Source organism: Lutjanus erythropterus, chromosome 3, assembly GCF_056507025.1.
Source record: "Lutjanus erythropterus isolate fLutEry1 chromosome 3, fLutEry1.hap2, whole genome shotgun sequence".
In the NCBI taxonomy this organism is placed as follows: domain Eukaryota; kingdom Metazoa; phylum Chordata; class Actinopteri; order Lutjaniformes; family Lutjanidae; genus Lutjanus; species Lutjanus erythropterus.
In genome coordinates, this window is record NC_139319.1 from 1,979,263 (window position 1) to 1,998,412 (window position 19,150).

The 19,150-nt window shown below is 41.0% G+C and overlaps 1 protein-coding gene across 4 annotated transcripts in view; it reads left to right on the forward strand.

Moving 5' to 3' along the window:
• The window catches only part of kif16ba (kinesin family member 16Ba), a 28,313-nt gene that overhangs the window by 8,202 nt on the left and 961 nt on the right, over positions 1-19,150 (forward strand). Inside the window, exons 8-25 of one of the 4 annotated variants that reach the window (XM_084714611.1) lie at positions 154-322; positions 413-544; positions 646-821; positions 2,538-2,603; positions 2,777-2,836; positions 3,080-3,199; positions 3,604-3,655; positions 4,010-4,147; positions 4,253-4,335; positions 4,436-4,524; positions 6,316-6,348; positions 6,686-6,739; positions 8,241-9,575; positions 10,246-10,404; positions 10,544-10,652; positions 11,342-11,389; positions 11,741-11,788; positions 12,898-15,461. In XM_084714611.1, coding sequence (XP_084570737.1) covers positions 154-322; positions 413-544; positions 646-821; positions 2,538-2,603; positions 2,777-2,836; positions 3,080-3,199; positions 3,604-3,655; positions 4,010-4,147; positions 4,253-4,335; positions 4,436-4,524; positions 6,316-6,348; positions 6,686-6,739; positions 8,241-9,575; positions 10,246-10,404; positions 10,544-10,652; positions 11,342-11,389; positions 11,741-11,788; positions 12,898-14,907 — 4,881 coding nt within the window. In that variant the 3' untranslated portion in view covers positions 14,908-15,461. Of the gene's footprint in view, positions 1-153; positions 323-412; positions 545-645; positions 822-2,537; positions 2,604-2,776; positions 2,837-3,079; positions 3,200-3,603; positions 3,656-4,009; positions 4,148-4,252; positions 4,336-4,435; positions 4,525-6,315; positions 6,349-6,685; positions 6,740-8,201; positions 9,576-10,245; positions 10,405-10,543; positions 10,653-11,341; positions 11,390-11,740; positions 11,789-12,897; positions 15,462-16,836; positions 16,960-17,920; positions 18,011-18,127; positions 18,212-19,150 lie in introns of those variants that run through there. The other 3 variants (XM_084714614.1, XM_084714613.1, XM_084714610.1) reach the window with 3 other exon arrangements.

A 19,150-nucleotide genomic window follows, 5' to 3' on the forward strand; every position in this document is an offset into this window, starting at 1 on the left:
CTGCTGAAACACTGGAAGCTCTGAAACACCGGCTCTGGTCCTCAGCAGCTAAATGTTAGCTGACTGTTAACGAGATTGGTGTAAAATAACAGAAATTCACACATTTTCTCACTGAAAGTAATGATTCATTCACTCTGGCTTTCTGTCTGTCAGGCTAAGTTCGATGCAGAGATGCCCAGTGAAACAGTCAGTAAGATCCACCTGGTCGATTTGGCCGGCAGTGAGCGAGCCGACGCCACCGGAGCGACAGGCGTCCGCCTGAAAGAGGGAGGAAACATCAACAAGTCTCTGGTCACCCTGGGCAACGTCATCTCTTCTCTGGGTCAGAAACACGAGATAATAATCTACTAGTTTCTGCTTTTAAACTTTTATCAGTGTTTGCTGACTGACTGTGTTTCCTGTTTGTGTGCAGCTGACATGTCGCAGGACGGAGTGAACACCAACCTGAAGAAGAAGTCGGTGTTTGTTCCCTACAGAGACTCGGTGCTGACGTGGCTGCTGAAAGACAGCCTGGGCGGCAACTCCAAGACCATCATGATCGCTAGTAAGAATCAGGCATCAAATCGCACACAGACGTTTTAAATGTTCCAAAAACCAGAAGTGTTTAATTTCATTCTGTTAAAAAATCTCGTCTTGTTTCAACAGCTGTTTCCCCCGCCGATGTGAACTACGGCGAGACGCTCAGCACTCTGCGATACGCTAACCGAGCCAAGAACATCATCAACAAACCCACCATCAACGAGGACAGCAACGTCCGGCTGATCAGAGAACTACGGGCTGAAATCGCCCGACTGAAGGCTCTGCTGGTTCAGGGCAACCAGGTAAACAAGCTCTGACAGACCAGACTGCAGCTGCAGAGACACGAGGAGGAAGAGTAAAGAGGGCGGAGCAGGTCTCAGGCCCCGCCTCTCTGTCTTCAAATTCAGAGACGCTGACTAGTTTTTATTTTGTTAATGAAAACTGTGATAAAATCCGTTCCTCAATGACCTTTTTTTCCATCACTAAGATGAGATCATGATGAGACTGATGTCATTTAACACAAACTGTGACCACATCAACATGGAATATTTTTTAAAGAAAAGGTGAAACAAAAATCTAATTAATAAAAATTCTGAAATGTTGTAGATATTTTGTTTTTTAGGGATGTAACAATACCAAAGTACTGAGGGCACGATGATGCTACAATAAAAAAATCCACAGTATGATCTTTATTGATATATTAAAACACAAAGAAAGCGACTTTATAAAAGACCTTTAAAAAGAAATAATAGCTCTGATGTATACGGCATTTTTTGTTAATTTTTACCTTAAAGTGCTTCTGCTTTGCATTGGTTCTTACAGGTGCTGGAAATCCTTGAAAACTCTTGAATATTAATTTAATGTTTTCAAGCTTTGAAATGTGCTTGGATTTTGGACAAAATGCTTGAAATGACTTGAAAAATTATGAAAAAGTGGAAAATCAAAGTAATTTGTTTAGTATTGTGTGACAGTTAGTGACGGTTTTATATCGGCTCAGCCGTATTATTTAAGATGCCAAGTCTACTTAATGACAGGTGACACATTTTGAAACATGAAATTTGTAGTTTTCTCTTTTAAATTGTCACTCTTATGTAGAATTTTATCAGGTAACATAATTTTGGTTGTTTATAGCACAGTAACATCTGATTTAATGTGATGAAGAAATTACATAGGGCCTAATTAGTTTGAGTATGTATATATATATGTGTATATATAAATCTGGACTTTACCACAGCTGTAAGGGGCTGGAAAAACTTGAAAATACTTGAAAGGTGCTTAAATCCAACTTTGGAAAATGTGTAGGACCCTGTTTAATTAAATAAAAGTAGCAGCCGTGACCTTAGCATGTGTGATAAATTGGCATGAATTGTTTTTAGCAATAAATGTTTGAATTATGTACAACTGCGAAACAAAAACAGTGCAGCAGTCAGTAACAGTCTGTTTATGAAATAGAATAAAACTAATAAAATGAAATAATTAGCGATGTAATACTACTGTGGATACTTTCACAGGGGTCGACAAAACCTGCACCTCTTGTTGGGTTTTTTGAACTATATTAAGCCAACTAGTAAAGGGGTGGTGTTACATTATGAAGGCTTTGTTCAGTTTTCATCAACTAGATTGACTGAAATATTTGATATAATCTGATGACTAAAGACTAAAGAACAGTTCTCACAACAAAAACTAGACTGAAATAGTTTTCTTTGGCTGTATTAAGACTTTTAGTCAGCTAGAAAGCAACTAAAAACAAGATGAGATTGAATAAATTTAGTTAAAATGAACAAAGATATTTGACACAGGACTAAAAGAAATAGCTGACGAAATTTCCACTATAGAGTAAAGAAGAAGAAGAAGATAAAGGTCGATGCCTCTTTTAATTAATTTTTCATAGATTTTATTTAGATAAATCTTGTGGTATTCTGTTCTGTTTCATGCCACTAGCTAAAGTCACAGCATGAATGTCAGTAAGAACACAACTGAGTCGACATGTTTCTGAGGCGTGTCTTTGTCTCTCTCAGATTGCTCTCCTGGATTCGCCCACTGCTCTGAGTATGGAGGAGAAGCTGCACCAGAATGAAGCCAGAGTGAGTCTCTGATGTCCTGCTGCTGGGACGGTTGATGCCAGATGTTTGCACCAGATTCAAAGCTGCTGCACCAGACGACACTCTGGAAATGTGGCTTTGGTTATAGTTGTGTAGAGATTTCTTTTTTGTAACCCAGTGGTTTCTGTTTGGTGTCTGTTGATTTGTGTTTGCAGGTTCTGGAGCTGACTAAAGAGTGGACCAACAAATGGAACGAGACACAGAATATTCTCAAGGTAACAGTGCGCGTTTGTTTATCGCCCATGTTGTTTCACTATATGTCGACTGAAAGCAACAACCTCTGCTGATGTTTCCTTCATGTAGAAAAATAAAAGACAGGTGTCGCTCTGCAGTTTCATGTTATTTTAAGCACAAATGGAGCTTTACATCTGGCTAATCATTTGTCTTTGTGCACAAGTTTTGACTGTTTCTGTGAAATCTGAGCTGAAGTTTTAAAATATCATCATATTTGTGTCCAGGAGGAGACTCTCGCTCTGAGGAAAGAGGGGATCGGTGTGGTGTTGGACTCTGAGCTGCCTCACCTCATCGGCATCGACGACGACCTCCTCAGCACCGGCATCATCCTCTACCATTTAAAGGTCAGAAATCACCTGCAACACAACCAAGTAATCTCAGAGATCCAATAATTTACTGTATCAAGTACCTTCAACTGAATATATATCATTATCTCTGTTTATATCTGGATGTAAGAAGGTGATATATAAGCGTTCAGGTCTTCATTTGTGTTTTAAATGAGAGAATGATAACAGTCTAATAAAAAAAAAAACTACCTGAAACATCAGAAAAGCCTCCTGAAACATTTCCACTGAACAGTCCAGAGGAGAGACAAAGGCTGGAAGCAGGAAAGTACATTTGATTATCATTTAATAATCACAAACTTCTGATAGCCACAATGAATGTACATTAGCAGAATTAAGTGTCTCGTAGTGTTTTGTGTGTGTTAGTGGTTCTTCCTGTTTGTGAGTTTCGTCTTCCACCACAGGAGGGACGGACATACGTGGGCAGAGAGGACGCGTCCACAGAGCAGGACATCAGTGAGTTTGTCCTCCATCATTAACCAGAAGGAATTATTTTTAACAAGCTGCTGAGCTTTTACTGTTGATTGTGGCTCTGCATGTTTACAAAGGCTCTTGTTTTCTTGACATTTAATGAGACATGAAGAAATGCATGTTTGTTGACTTCCTGGGTAGATCAGTACTATCCAGTTTTGTGGATCTAAGCTCACTACCACACAAGAAAACAAAATGAACATCTTTATCAGCCATATTAACTCATTCTGTTTGTCCTCCAGAACTTTCTCATCTCTTCTTTTATACAGTAGCTTTATAAATGATTATTGTGTATATATATATATTGATCTCTCCTGTGTTGTTTTTTTCCTCCTGCAGTCCTGCACGGTCTCGACCTCGAGAGTGAACACTGTATGTTTGAGAACCAGAACGGCAAAGTGACTCTGGTGCCGCTCGGCGGAGCTCAGTGTTCAGTTAACGGTGTTCAGGTGACGGAACCGTCGCACCTCAACCAAGGTGAGACCACAGAAACCTCTGACAGCTCAACGATTGTCTTCTTGTTGCTTCTTTTAATCTGTTTGATTTATGTTTGATCTCGTTGGTTGTTGTTTTGCGTTCCAGGTGCTGTTATTCTGCTCGGCAGGACCAACATGTTTCGTTTCAACCATCCAAAGGAGGCGGCCAAGCTGAGGGAGAAACGAAAGGTGAGACTGTGTTTCAGTTCAGTTCAGAGACTTGAACTTCTGAAGCTGCTCTCAGATTAAACAGGTGATGTTGTTGACGCTCTGATCTTTTCCTCTTCAGAGCGGCCTGCTCTCCACGTTCAGCCTCTCTATGACGGATCTGTCCAAATCCTGTGAAAACCTGTCCACTGTGATGCTCTACAACCCCGGGTGAGTGTATGAATACACAGATACCTGCAGCTGCATGTGATGATCAGCTCAGACCCTGCAGTGCACCCCCCCTCTGCATCAATCCCCCCCCTCAGGACTTTAACACTTTCACTTTAGCTTATCTGCATTTACACAGCAAGTGATGGCAATAAATAAAACACTGTAGGTGAGATTTAATAAAACACAACAAAATGTGTCCGTTCTAGTTAATTAAAATGAATGAAAGTTAAAGATTCAGATCAGACAGATCATAAGAGAAACAGATTTATTCTGTCAGAAAAGAGACCAGAAAAACTCAAACTTCCTGCTAAATCCTGAGCAGGGCTCCATCCTGTTCTCTTTCTTAGTTAATGTTTGACTTTTTGTCAAAGCTAAGTTTGGATTAAAAGATTTTAGATATAGATAATTTTTGTACAAATTAAGTGACATGGTTTGAAAGCTATTGAGGATTTGGGTCTCCAGTTTCTGTTTCTGCTCTAGAACTCCATTCCTTCATCACCACACACACTATAGTCCACACCGTCCTGCCACCCCAGATACTCACTTGAGCCCCAAATATGGATTAATCCGCCTCTGAAAATAGTCCCCAACAAAAATGCACTATTTTCTCCTGTTTGTGAGCAGCTGTTTTATAAAATTTCTGAACCTTTTTTAAAGAAGGAAACTGTGGGGTGCTCCAATGATTTACATCTTCAGTAGAAACCAACTGGAGCTGAGAGCCACAGACAGGAAGTCAGGGAAGTTTAGAGAGACGAAGACGAACATGTTGTTTTTGGACTTTTCATTAGTTTTGTTGACAACAATGTAAGTCTAGAATAATGGTAGCCTTATACTTTAATAATGGTGACAGGTCTGCTGCCACCAACAGGCCAAATCTTTCCTTACATTTAAACAAAAACAAATGAACCGATTTCCATGATATTTACTGAGCATTTTTACTTCTTCTCAGAGGATGAACCATTTTCATTTAGCACCAAATGAGGTTTCATCTCATGACGTACCAGCTATGTTTCCATCAGTTATGCTCATTCTGAGGAATCGCATTTAAAAAGGCTGATGGAATTGACAGAATCTGAAAACACTTTAAGCTCTGATGTAGTGAACATTTAATTCATATGACTGATCAGCTGTTTCCTCATGGCTCTAAAACACATCCATGACGGCTCCACACAGATCTGATGCAACCTTCCTTAAATTAATACATGAAACCAAAAGAAATGTCTGATGTCCATCCTGTTTTATACATTATGTTTCACCATTTGAGGTTCGACCGACACTCTTTAATTGTCACACTTTTCCTCTGCAGTGGTATAATTGGTTTTCTGATTCGAGAGTTGGCGCCACCTGCTGCTTATCTTGATAAACCAACTTCTAATAATCATAAAACGGTAGAGGATTGAAACAAGCATTCATTTCCATTTTCTTTTGCTGATTTACATACATTTGGATTGAAAGGTGGCTGTTATCAGCTCTGTGGATCGTTTGGATCGTGAAAAGTCTTCAGAGGATGAACCCCACTGATTATTGTGTGCCTTCTGACTATTACAGTCACCATCGGGCCAAATCTTTTCTCTTGTTGTAGAGAAATTGAGCCTCTTCTTGTCAGTGTAATCCAGTTAACTGTAGCTAAATATGAGTTAAATAATTGACTGATTATTGCACGGACACTTCAGTGTGTCCAGAACAGTCCTCGTCCAGCAGCAGTGTGTTTTGTTAGACTATGAAGTACTGTACACACTTTATGATTAAAGCCTGCTGGAATTAACAATGTCAACCCTGTCCTGTCGACAGTCTCTTCACTGAGAAGGCCCCCGTCTTCCTCAGGTAGACTCAGCCGTCCACTTCCTGTCTAACTGTCCCGTTTTTGACACAGAGATGTGTGTTGACGTGTCCAGTTTCTCCACCTGAACCCTCATTGCCTGTTTCTTTATTATTTTGCACGTCACCTTGTTGCTTTAGTCTCCATTTTGACGTCTGACAGTAGAGAGTGCATCATTGCTTTTTCCACATTGCCTGGCATTTTATTTGAAGCATCATTTTGTGTGTCGACTGCTGCTTTCACTTACTGCACCTCAGTAGTCGTGATGTTGAATGTTGATGTGTTTGTGTGCTCTTCTTTTGCTAAGAGGAAAGGAAGCTGAATAAGGTTTTGTGTTTACAGGTTGGAGTTTGAGAGACAGCAGCGAGAGGAGCTGGAGAAACTAGAGCTGAAAAGGTAAAAGGGTCTGTTATTTCTCTTCATCTACTGAGAGGCTTGACCATGCACTCATACATGTGATTAGAGTTCAGTTGAATTTGATCGCGACTGTGGTGTCTATTCAATCTTGTAATCAAATCTGAGTCCTTTCTAGTCTAATCAGTCTAACTAGAAATTATTTTCATCTTAATTAATTGCAGATTATCAAGATTAATTGTTAAGTCTATGAAATGTCAAAAAACTGTAATAATAATGTCCCAGAGCCCAAAATGATGTATGCAGATTATTCTTTTTGTCCAACCAGCAGTCTCTCCATTTACTAAAAAATTGAAAAGGTAACACACCTCAAGTGACATTAAATGTTTTGGAATATGTTCACTGAATTATTGTGTTTAGTACACCACTGAAATCCAACTGTTGAAGCTCAACCTCCTTTTCCAAAGACTCTTCATTTTACTGTAATAAATGACAAAGAAAAGCAGAATCTCTTTGAATTTAAGAAGCTCCAACCAGCTAACGCTTAACATTTTAGCTTGAAAAATGAATAACGATAAATCTATTATCTAAATATTTGGAGTTGGCAGCAGAAGATATGAGAGGATCAGTCCAGTATCTGATGCTTCAAAATCAGAATGCTGATATATTTGACCAGATGCTACACCTCGAGAAAACGGTTTACTGTATTTATTGAAATAGTGACCGGGGTACCAGGCCTTTATTTGAATTAGGAGTGGGAATCTCTTAGTACCTTTTAGATTCTAATTCAGGAAGTGAAGATGTGATTATAAAATGATTATCGATGCATCTTGATGCATCAGAGTTTAAACTTTTAATCCAGGAGGTGCCAGCCAGTCGGACTGCATCCATCTGCAGCTGCTCGCACTGGGAATCTTTTGGTCTAATTTGCTTCAGAATCTAGAAGCTTATCTGGAATTAATAGAAAAGGGGGCACAGTTTTCAGTTGCTTGCTCCAGTTCCCCTGAAATACAACATGAAATAGAAGTGGCAGTGAAATGGTCTGCACCCCTTTTATTTTAAAAAGTGGTTTAAGTTGTTTAATGCTGCAGTTTGTGTCACTCTCTTTTGTTACAGCCGATCGCTGCTCTGCTCTGTTAACGTCTTAACATTAGTCTCTGAGTGATGGCACAGAAAATAATCACAGAACATTTCACATCTGTCTCTTAAACACAATTACTTAAACACTAAATCAAAGCATGCTGCGCCCGCTGCCTTTCAAAGTACAGCTTTATTCAGTTAAAGCAATGGAAGTACATACATACAATACACAATATGACTGGGAGATTATCCACCTTTTTCTTGTTTTTTTTTTAATCCAGCCATTATTCAAGAACCAGCTTTTATTTAACTACTGTTTTTTATGTAATATGGTATGTTATGTTATTTGTTAATGTCCGACAGACTTTGTTGAGGTTGTGGTAGAAATGAGAAGTTTCCATATCAACACATGAACTGGTTACTGTTTCACTGTAAAATGTCATACATGCTCTTGTTGCTGTAGGAGGCTGATCAAGGAGATGGAGGTGAAGCACCAGAGTGAGAAGGCAGAGCTGGAGCGCCTGCAGCAGGAGGTGGAGAGTCAGCGTAAGGAGTCTGAGGAGGTGCAGCAGCGGATCCTCCGTCAGGAGGAGAACCTCCGCCGCCGCAGCCAGGACATCGAGAGCCGTCTGCGAGACTTCCTGGCTGAGAAGGAGCGCTTCGAGGAGGAGAGACGTACAGAGATCCAGCGGGGGGACCTCCAGCAGCGGAACCAGCAGGAGGAGGAGGAGGAGGAGGAGCAGCGGCGGCAGCAGGAGGCTGCAGAGCAGACTGAGATCTACCGCGAGCTGGAGAGGCTGAAGAGGGAGCGTGAGGAACAGAAGGTTCGTCTGGAGACTGAGCGGCGGCGGCTGGAGGAGCAGGAGCGGGAGCAGGTGAGTCTGGTGGGGAGGCTGGAGGAGCAGCTGAGGGAGAAACACGAGGCGGCCACCATCCTGCTGACCCGGGAGGACGCCCGACGTCTGGAGGAGGAACGTCGAGCTCTGGCTGACATCAGAGAGGCACTCCTCCGTGCCAAAGAGACTGGAGAGCGGCCAGATGTGGAGGATGCAAGCGAGGAGGCGAGGTCTGCCCAGGCACGATACACTAACTTCAAGGAGGCTCAGGTGAAGGAGCTGGGCCAGCTGGAGGAGGAGCTCCAGCAGCAGAGGGAGCGCCTGGAGAAAGAGGTGGCTGCAGAGCGTAATACACTGCTGCTCCTCAGCCGCAGCCTCAAAGAACGACAACAGCAGCTGAGGGAGGAGCAGGAGAAGGAGGCGCAGGAGGCTACAGCTGTCTGCCAGGAGGAGCAGCTGGTCAAACAGGCGGAGCACAGACTACAGTTCAAGGAGCGTCAGCTGGCCAGCGTGGCCGACGGCCTCCTCCCTGCGCTGGCCGAGGAGAAGCAGAGAGCCATGGAGATGCTGGAGCGCAGCGGCGGCGGCAGCAACGGGAACTGCGACAGGCCGCCGGGCCTCGATAACACGCTGTACCAGGTGGAGAAGGAGCTGGAGGACAAAGAGGAGAAACTGAACCTCCACTTGCACAGCGCTCAGCAGCTCCAGCAGCTCCAGGAGACCTACGAGTTCACGGCCAATGTGGCTCGGCAGGAGGAGAAGGTGAGGAGGAAGGAGAAGGAGATCCTGGAGTCCAAGGAGAAGCAGCAGAGGGAGGCAATGGAGCAGGCGGTGGCCCGGCTGGAGAGGAGGCACTCGGCCCTGAGGCGCAGCATCTCCCTGGACCCCGACACAGAGGAGCAGAGACACAAGAGCTCGGTCATCAGGACCCCGAGGACGGGGGCTGACCTGGACCAGCAGAGGTCAGAACATCATAATAACACTTATTAAAGACACGGTTAACAAACAGTGTATACTGTAAGAAAGTTAATTTAATCTCAATTCATACATCTGTCCGATCTCCTTTCTATATGAAGACGGTTCACTCCCTCATGAAGGACAAACAAATCACATCACAATATCCAAGCCACCAGATTACAAAATATACATATATACATATACATATATATATAATTACACGATGCATCTGCATTCTTTTGTTTTCATCAGCATTTTAGTGAATCACTTTAGTGCAAGGGACTTTTAAATTTTAGTCCAGCATCTAAATCTGCAATAGATGTGCTTGTTAAAAGTGCGAGAGAATTGTCTCAATCATCTCAATTCTTGGGGAGAAGCAGCCTTACTAGGTAGTCTTTCATTTTTAAAATGTCAAAGATTGCACCAACCTGATAGCTTATTTCTTGTCATAATGATGCCTGGAAAATGTTTTTGTTTGTGTGTCTGACTAGCAGTTGAGGAGAAAGAGATTTAAAGTGAAAACAAACACGTTATGAAAAACTTTCAAGTAAATCCTTTGAGACAATGAAACCAGGTTAGGTATCTAATCGATTGAATATGATTACTCACTTTGTGCAGAAGGATTTTAGCTCTGACATGAAAACGGAGCTCACAGTCTTGTTTTCTTCTCTCTAGAGTGGAGCGGGAGATCCAGAAGCTGAGACAGAGGATCAACGAAGGAGAAGAAAACAACAGGACTCACTCCATCAGTAACGATGAGAAGACGAGTCACAACAGCTCCCCGGTCAGCCACATCCAGAGCCTGAACACGCTGCTGCCGCTGTCAGACGACAGGTACGTACACCTACCGCTGTCTCAAAAATGTGTTTTTGAAGAAAGTTTCTGCTGCTGGGATGAAGGGTTGACCTTTCAATCAACCGTTTGGTTTCTTATTCATGTGTTTATGTTGTTATCAATTCTTATTATTCGCCAGGATAAATGCGTACATTGAAGAGGAAGTTCAGCGAAGGTTACGTAAGATGAATCTTCTCAACGGCAGCAGCAGCAGCATGGATCTGTCTCTGTCCTGTGAATCTCTCAGGGTAAGAACTGACCCACACGCTTCATTATTTATTACTTCATTTAACCTGCAGGGTTTTATTTAATCTCAACATCCAAACCAGCTGTGTATAAGGACCATAAGGTCATTTTGCAGTTATGGTCAGAAAAAAATATTCTATAAATTCTCAAATTGAAGTCAGTACTGACTAGGGTTGCACAGTTAATCGCAATATAATCAAAATCACAGTATGGATGAGTGAAATATCCAAATTGCAGAAGCTGCAGTTTTTTGATAAAGGAAAAATGCATAAAAAAATACCATTTTAATGCAATACTGTAGAGCTTCAGAGATGTTTTGACCTACAAATTTTGTTCTCCAAATGTCAGAAATCATGTTTCCCCAACAATTGCGATGCCAATCTCAATTTTAATAGTTTTTTTTGTTTGTCTGTTTGTTTCAGTGAAAATGAAAATTATCGTGCAAAAGATGATTACTCCCACTCCTTGTGGTCTGTTCGAACAAAGAAATGCCTGGTTCTCTCGTTAGTTTAGGTAAAATAAAGCTGCAGCTGGAAGGCTTTTCTAGTCTTAAACGCCCGTCATCTGGGGCTTTTATTTCCACTCCAAAATTAACGAGTAAACTAAAAAAATCCATCAGGTGCAGTGACAGATTGCGAGTTGAAGAGTCTCTCTCTGTGTAGAACTGATATTCAGCTCTTTAACCCTGCAGGAGGAGGAGGAAGTTAGCGACTGTAGCTCTGTTAGATTAACAGACGAGGTAAGACCAGGATCCCTCTGCTCTGTACGTCCCCGTGAGACTTTCCCTGCTCTCTAATCTGCATGATTCTCCTGAATCCCATTATGGATCGACCAACTTTTTTCAGTCAGTTTGGTTTGCAGTTCTTTTAATCGGGTTCTTCTCCACCTGGTTTTGTTTAATTTGTCCCCTTTTCCCATAATCATGAAGTGGAATTTAATAATTGATTTATTATAATTTTGGGGGGATTATTTATTCAGAAAAGCTGCTTGTTATTTTGCAGATTACGAATACTGAGTTTATTTTTAATAATTAGTGATGCTGAGAGTTGTTGATGTTGATGATGTTGATGTTCAGTTTTATTGTTTTCAGGATGATGAAAAGCTGCAAAACATTAATCCAAGGAGGCTTAAATATGAGGTAAGACCAGGATCTTTATGTTTATGTTTGTTTTGTTTTGGAATTATTACAATTTAATTACCAATCTTAAAAAATCTATAATCCTGCTACATTTTTTAAAATGACGGGTTCTGTATTATTGCATTTTACTGAAATGTGTCTGTTGTTGATTATATGCATGGTAAAAAAAATCACACTTATAATTGAAGAAATTAAAAGTAATTTTGGGAAATTGTGAATGTGTTTCTGTTTTAAATCTAAGGGTTTCAAAACAGGAATGCAAGGACAGATGCATTTGTTTTATAATCAATCACTGATATAAGTCACTTCATTTGTATTTTAATAGAATGAGATAAAGGTTGAAATTAGGGTTGTTTCGGTCATGATATCAGTGTCTGAAATGCCTCTGATCACCTTAAAATGCTGGATCGCGTATCGGCAAGTACGCAAGTCTATGTGCCAATCCCAAACCACATACACCTTTTTTTTTCTTTACCTGAGCCAGGCCATACAATTATTTTTGTACTAGTATTATATATGTATTCTGTATTGGACGGTACAAGTTCAGGTAACCGAATCTGTATCAGGAATGAAAAAAGGTATTTTTGGAAAAAACGAGGAAAGGAAGTTCATCCTCTTCTTTAGGATGGTGGCAGGTGATGCATGGAAAGTAGACTAGCAGACAATGAAAGAGCTTGAAATGTTCACAAATATCATATTTGAGCTCTCAGTATTTGCAGATGTCTTTTTTTTCTGTCAGATAAAGTGTAAGATGGGTGACGTTTCAGCCAGAAACTAAATTTAGGAAGTCTGTAAAGACTGTATATAATCACCAAGAAGGCAGTAATTACTGGAATTATCTGTAGGTGCTACTTTTCCCACATTTGATTGGAATTTAAAGTTTTCGAGAAGAAATTGAAAGTATTTATTTGTACACTTTTTATCCTAATTTGCATGCCAAGCCTTTTAACACACTGTTAATTTTGAATCACTGACAACTCACCTGTGCACCTGGTGATGGAGGACCTGTAATTCTCATTTGGGGTGGAATAAGGACTTCAGTAATAATTCAAAGAGCCTTCACGTCCTTATTGACGATGTAGTCATGGACTCCCCCCTTGTGCACACAGAGAGCCTGCGGGTTGCAGTCTAGCTTCCTGCCTGCCCTGGAGCTTGAGGCAAACTCTCCTCCTCGCATCCTGGAAAATATGTCCGAAGAACCACAGACCAGCCTCTTAAAGCTTCAGGGAGAAGAAAAACAAGAACCCTCAGCTGAAGTCTTAATTGAAAAGGAGAAAGTGCCTCACAAAGATGGTGACAAAAACAAGTGGCAGCAAAGAGGAGTGAATATCGCTCAAGGAGAAGCAGACCGAGCTGTTTGTGAACCTGATCGTTGTGAAAATGGACAACACAAGTTTTGTGCCCCCTCGACAAACACCACGACCAACAGATTTGATGAAAACAAGAACATCACTGATAAAGGCAGAAGCGATTCTACTTCCTGTGTTCCTGATGACAAAAAGACTGAAGATGGGGCAAAGGAGCTGCTCTTAACTGGACGCTTTTATTCTTATTTAAAGGAAAAAATCCAACACCAACCAGTGGCAAGGATAGTAGAAGATAAACTTCCCAAAGATCAAACATCAAAGTTGCTGAACTCTATTATTGGCTACTTCAGTCCCAAGCAGAAGCCCAATGAATCTGTCAGTGGTCAAATAAAACAAGAGACAGACAAAGAAACTGAGAAAGTAGCGTCCAACAGTAGCTACAACTTGGGATATTTTACTGGAAAGCTGTCCGAAGCGTACAAAGATGCCGGTAGAAAGCTACAGGACACACGGGACATCATTCAAAATGTACGAGTCGATGAAATGAAGGTCGTGCTCTCTCAGTATGTGACCATGATGTCCAAAGATCTGCCACTGGTTAACCGAGTGCAGGTTAAACCGGAGCCAGGGCCATGTGTCCCTACAGAAAACAAAGTCGGTCTGTCGATGGATTGCACCCTTAGTCTTTCTCAGAAAGGCAGCATGCCTCTGATCCCGGGTGTCTCAGGGTGGCCCGAAGGCTCTGTGTCGTCTCTCAAAAACATGTGTCCTCAAGTGTTTTATCAGAATCTGGTCCAGCTGCCACCAGCTTTGTCTCAGCTACAGTCACTTGCATTCCAGGAGATGCTAGATACTTTGGAATCTCTTGCTCCTCAAATGAAAGTTGGCAAGCTTTTGAATATCTTCTGGCTCAAAACTGCCAACCGTAAGCAGCTGATCCCAAAGCCTGGGTGCTTGCTTTTGTCAGAGAAGGACATAATAGTGCTGTCAAGTGAAACAAGTCCAAATGAAACTCTAGCTATTTTTCACAATTTTAAGCTCATAGAACTCAAGAAGGTCCAGATTAGTTTGGCAGGGCAGCATGTCCGCCTGATTGGCTGTACGGAAGATACTGTCTTGGCTGTCTTTACTCATAGCAAAGAGCTTACCCAAGAGTTCTGCAGGGCTTTACTGAAGGCCGTTTACCCTGAAAAGTTCTCTGAAGGGGCTATAGATCATCCATTACTTTCTGGTGACCTCATGGAACTCTCTTTGGATTGGGCCTCGAGTGTTCCTGACATCTTCCTGGACAACGGACTTCACATCACGTCCAGATTTAAGCGAGTCCTTGCAGACCTGCTCTACATCGTCCACGGGAACATGGAAGGTCCCGGCAAACCCTCTCTGGCAAACATTTGTCCTCTGCTGTACACCAGCGTCAAGGTCATGAACTCTACCCGTATGCATCAGAGCGCCATTTTTCAGTTCCTCCTGACGGACACTCATGTAGCTCTTCTTCGTGAGGATGGCGTGTTTCACCCGGTGCCACGGGGCTCCAGTCTGGTCCCTGCCCAGCCCCAGTTTCAAGGGCTCGAACTCCGCAAGCGCTCAGAGATCGGATGCCTGCTTGTGAAGCGGAATGACAACTGGCTGGTGGTAGAAATCGCGTTTACAGCCCACAAACCACAAACTCGAGAAAAGAAGTTGGAGTCCAGGCTCGGCTCGGCTGAAGTGCCTTCGGTCTCACGTTACAGTAGTCGATGCCACTCCTGGAAGTTATCTTTTGGATGTACCTCAGAAGCTGTGATCTTGATTAATCATCTGTGTACCTGAGTTATGCTGTTTTTCCACTGCCTGGTATGACTCAACTCTACTTGCAACCCAAAATCAAAAATATATATTTTTCCCCTGGCCCGTAGTGCTATGTAGTGCATCTAGATAATTTTGAAGACATCGGCCCTAGAGATGTCTACCTTCTCTCCAATATAATGGACCTGGTGCCAATCAGCTTGTGGTGCTCAGAGTGACCGAAAAATAAATTAAAAAAATTTGGCACAAGTGTCTCTTTCCAAAAATAATGACACTCAAGATAATCAGGTTCATGTTGGAACTGTTTTCTTTCTAGTAGAAAAGTCGAGTCTGCTTCAGAAAGAAAGTAGTTTTCTGCATGAGGGTGTTCACAGGGTTTGTGGATTATCTTGAGTAACCAGGTCATGATTTTTGGAAAGGGACACTGGTGCCAAATTTTTCAAATGTGTTTTTGATCTTTTGAGAACCACAAGTTCTGTTTAGTTCCATTATATTGGAGAGAAGGTGGATATCTCTGTGGCTGAGATCTCCAAAACCCAAACTTCAAAAAAATCTAGATAGATAAATATCACTACAGGCCACAGGAAAAACATGTACTTTTAATTAAAAAAAAAACTGTCCCTTTAGAAAAATGACCAGGCAGTCATCCTATTTATACTGGTGTTACTGTCAGTCAAGTGAAAAAACAAGATATTGAGATGTGTGAGAAGGTGATTCATCATTGTGCCAAAGTAAAATAGATGCATTTGAAAGTAGTTTTAAAATATTTTTAAACATTTTATAAATGTCTATCATTTAATTGTCAGTGTGATTTGTCCATTTTGGCACCAAGTAAAGATTACCATTTGAGATGAGGGAGCAGAAACCATGTTAACATGTATTAGTGTTGGGTGACGTGTCAAAAATTTCCAACTGGCTGTTTCAGAAATATTTGCACAGGTACGCGTGTTTGTCTGTACCCCACCCTCCGTCCAATAAATCAACAAGACAGCCTCACAAAACATTCGTACACCTATTTTCTGTATACAGAAAACTACAATTGTACACTTTTTGGTTTTATTGAAGTAAGATGACCTTATTTACCTCGTTAACTTATTATAATACACACTTCATTCAGTCTGATGGCAACAAGATAAAATTCACCGAAACTGTCTTGGTCCGTCTTTCCACCGTTCCAGCAATCACCAGCCCTGATTTGATTGAAATAAACCCTTAATCAGCCAAGTTAGATGTGGAAGTATTCTGGCTTTACATCTGCTTGGCTTCAGATGCAGACCATTAAATGAAATAAAATGACAAATATTGCCCAGTAAATCACCCTGCAGAACAACCAATGATGACTACTGGCTGATAGCTGATCCTTTTTTACAATTGGCCAACATTAAAAGAAAAAAAATTAACTGTAATCTTTGGCGATACCTGTAGCTCATAGTCATAATGAATGAATGAAGACAATGTGTCTGTAAAGTGTTTCTATGTATTTATAAAAGGTTTTTGGAGATGTCTGATTACTGTTTTAAGTCCTGCTGATGATTTTTGATTATTCTTGTTTGATTTTTGATCGTATATGATTCAAAGGGAGAATATTGATGTCACTTAATTGCACAGTTCGATCTAAAATTCTGCAGCTGCACTTTAAGAGAAATTATTTTGATGTGATGACTTGATGACCTGATGTGAAATGATTACAGATGTTTAATCTGCCTTGTAATTAATTACAGTGAGAATATGTCAGTTGTGTAAACAGGATAATAAAGATTGAACTTTGTATGAACATCTTGTCTGATTTTATTTGACAATCAAACAAAATCACTCCGACTGAAGTTCAGAAATTGATTCTCAGTAATTAATGTAATTTTTGTCTGAGTCAACCTTTTACTCTTCACTTCTTTCTTCTTCTTCTTCTCTTTTCTTGTCTTTTTTTTTCCTTTCTCTCTGTGACTTCCCCTGCAGCACCTGGTCTCTCGTCCTCTCGGGACGAGCTCTGACGGCGTCCAGGAGCCCGTTAAAATTAGCATTCCTCGTTACGTTCTCCGCGGGCAGGGGAAGGACGAGCACTTTGAGTTCGAGGTGAAGGTGAGTTCACTCAGATCAGTTCATCTTCTTCTGTTATTTAAGTTCAGACCTGTTCATCCTTCTCAGGTGTGGTCTGGTCTTTTATCGTCGATCTTTTATCTTTTTATTCCATCTGTTTAAGAACATAATTCAAAAATATGTCTGGATGTATGAGAGAAGAAAGAATAAAAAAATATAGGCTCATAAAATATACAGCCATTTCTAGGCTAACAAGGATCAAACCAAATCATGAGAAAACCTGTGAGTTCTGGAGAAATAGTGCACAAAATATACACAATTAGTTATTTTTAAATTTAGTTTACTAATTGTTTTGTATCTTTTTCTTTACAATGATTATAAAACAGAGGTGGGACCAAGTCATTGTTTTGCAAATCAAAAATAAGCCTCAAGTCTTTTTGCTCAAGTCCTAAGTCAAGACAGGTGAGTCCCAAGCCTAGTGACAACTCCTAAACTTGGCATTTCAGGTCCTGAACAAGTCATAATCCACTCGTTACCAAATTTGACAACAGAACCTCAACCTTGCTGTTCTTTTTGCAACTTCAAATGTTGAACAAGGTTGGAAGTTGTTGTGTCTCCATCTGTAATTTTTGACCTGAATGTTTATTTTTTTGTTGACCACATTGTAGTTTTTGGACAAACAAAATTATCTTTGGTAAAGTTTTTTTTTTTTTTTTTCCGACTGCAGCTCAGTAGCTCTGCATTAGTTCTTCATGGTTCTCTGCTTTCTGATTGGTTCAAAGTGGATCTGGTGAATTAAGTATTGAGTTGCTGAGAATGAATGGTGTTAATGTTAGCTGATTCAGGACATTAATCACTTCATGGCACTACAGAAAAGACTTTTAAATCTTTGGGCTTTGGGGAAGGTATCGAGTATTTTCAAGTCAACTGATTCATGTCCAAGTGAAGTGTTTTTTGTTTTTTTTTTCATTTGTCTCTTAATCAAACGTTCCTCTTTCATCAGATCACTGTGATGGATGAGATGTGGACAGTGTTCAGACGTTACAGTCGCTTCCGGGAAATGCACAAGAGCCTCAAATTGAAATATCCAGAGGTGAGACGGTTTGATCCAATTTTACAGCTGTTCACTTTGAGGCAACTTGACAGGGACAAGTCTCAGCTGTGGGAGGTTTGTCTGTAACTGAAGTTTGTTCCGTCTCTCTGTTTTCAGCTGGCAGCTCTCGAGTTCCCTCCAAAGAAGCTGTTTGGAAACAGAGACGAGCGGATGGTCGCTGAGCGTCGGAATCAGCTGGAGGCAAGTTTCATTCACACTTTCACACAAAAAGACGATGTATTTTAAAGCGTTGCATTACAAAAAGTTGATGGAAACAGTTAAAATTAGAAAAAAAACTTTTCACAATAAAGCTTTAATCCTGCTTGACGTTTTTTTTTTTTTTGCCTTAATGCTCTTAATATGTGATTGAAATGCTTTTAATGAATAAGTTCTGACGTAGGGAACATTTCACTCACATTACTGATCAGCTATTTCTGCTCCAGCAGTCTCCTGTAATACATCCATGATGACTCCACACAGATCTAATGGAACTTTCCTCACATTAATACATGAAGCTAACAGAAATTTCAGTCCTGTTTTTTACTTTGTTTTTCACTGTTAAAGGTTCAACAGGCGCTCTTTTAATTGACCTTTTGCTAAGCCTCTCCTGCGAAAACGGCAAGACTTCAAACATGGCTTAGCAACCGTAACTAGGGTACCACAGGCCTGTCAGGCTTTGCATTTGTCTCTATGTTGACGCGGTTTGCAGGAGGCTCTGAGACTGGAGAAACTCATTGTTTCATGAGTCTGGACGATGGTGTCTTTTTAGAGACGTGAAACACAAGAGCACACACAGTAAACTTTGTCTTTACCTGCTCTAACATAAGCTATTAACATTAGCATGCTCAGCTAACTAGCACTAGCTTATTAGCTGCAGTAACATTGCCTCCAACCAAACTTAGTTACCGATAAATTGTCCAAACTCATGACTAATTCCCAGGGGTTACATTGTGATGTGGGGAGTTTGAGGAGGATGTGGACTGGTACAGATTCAAAAGGGGCCAATGAAAACACATCTCTCTGGCTTGCTCTCTGAAGTCTAAGCCAGCTTTGCTTGGTTCTTACCCAGGTTCTCTTCCTGAGATGATGCTGGTCTGGCTGGGTGGCCGTCTCAAAGACCACTATAGTTGATCTGATCCC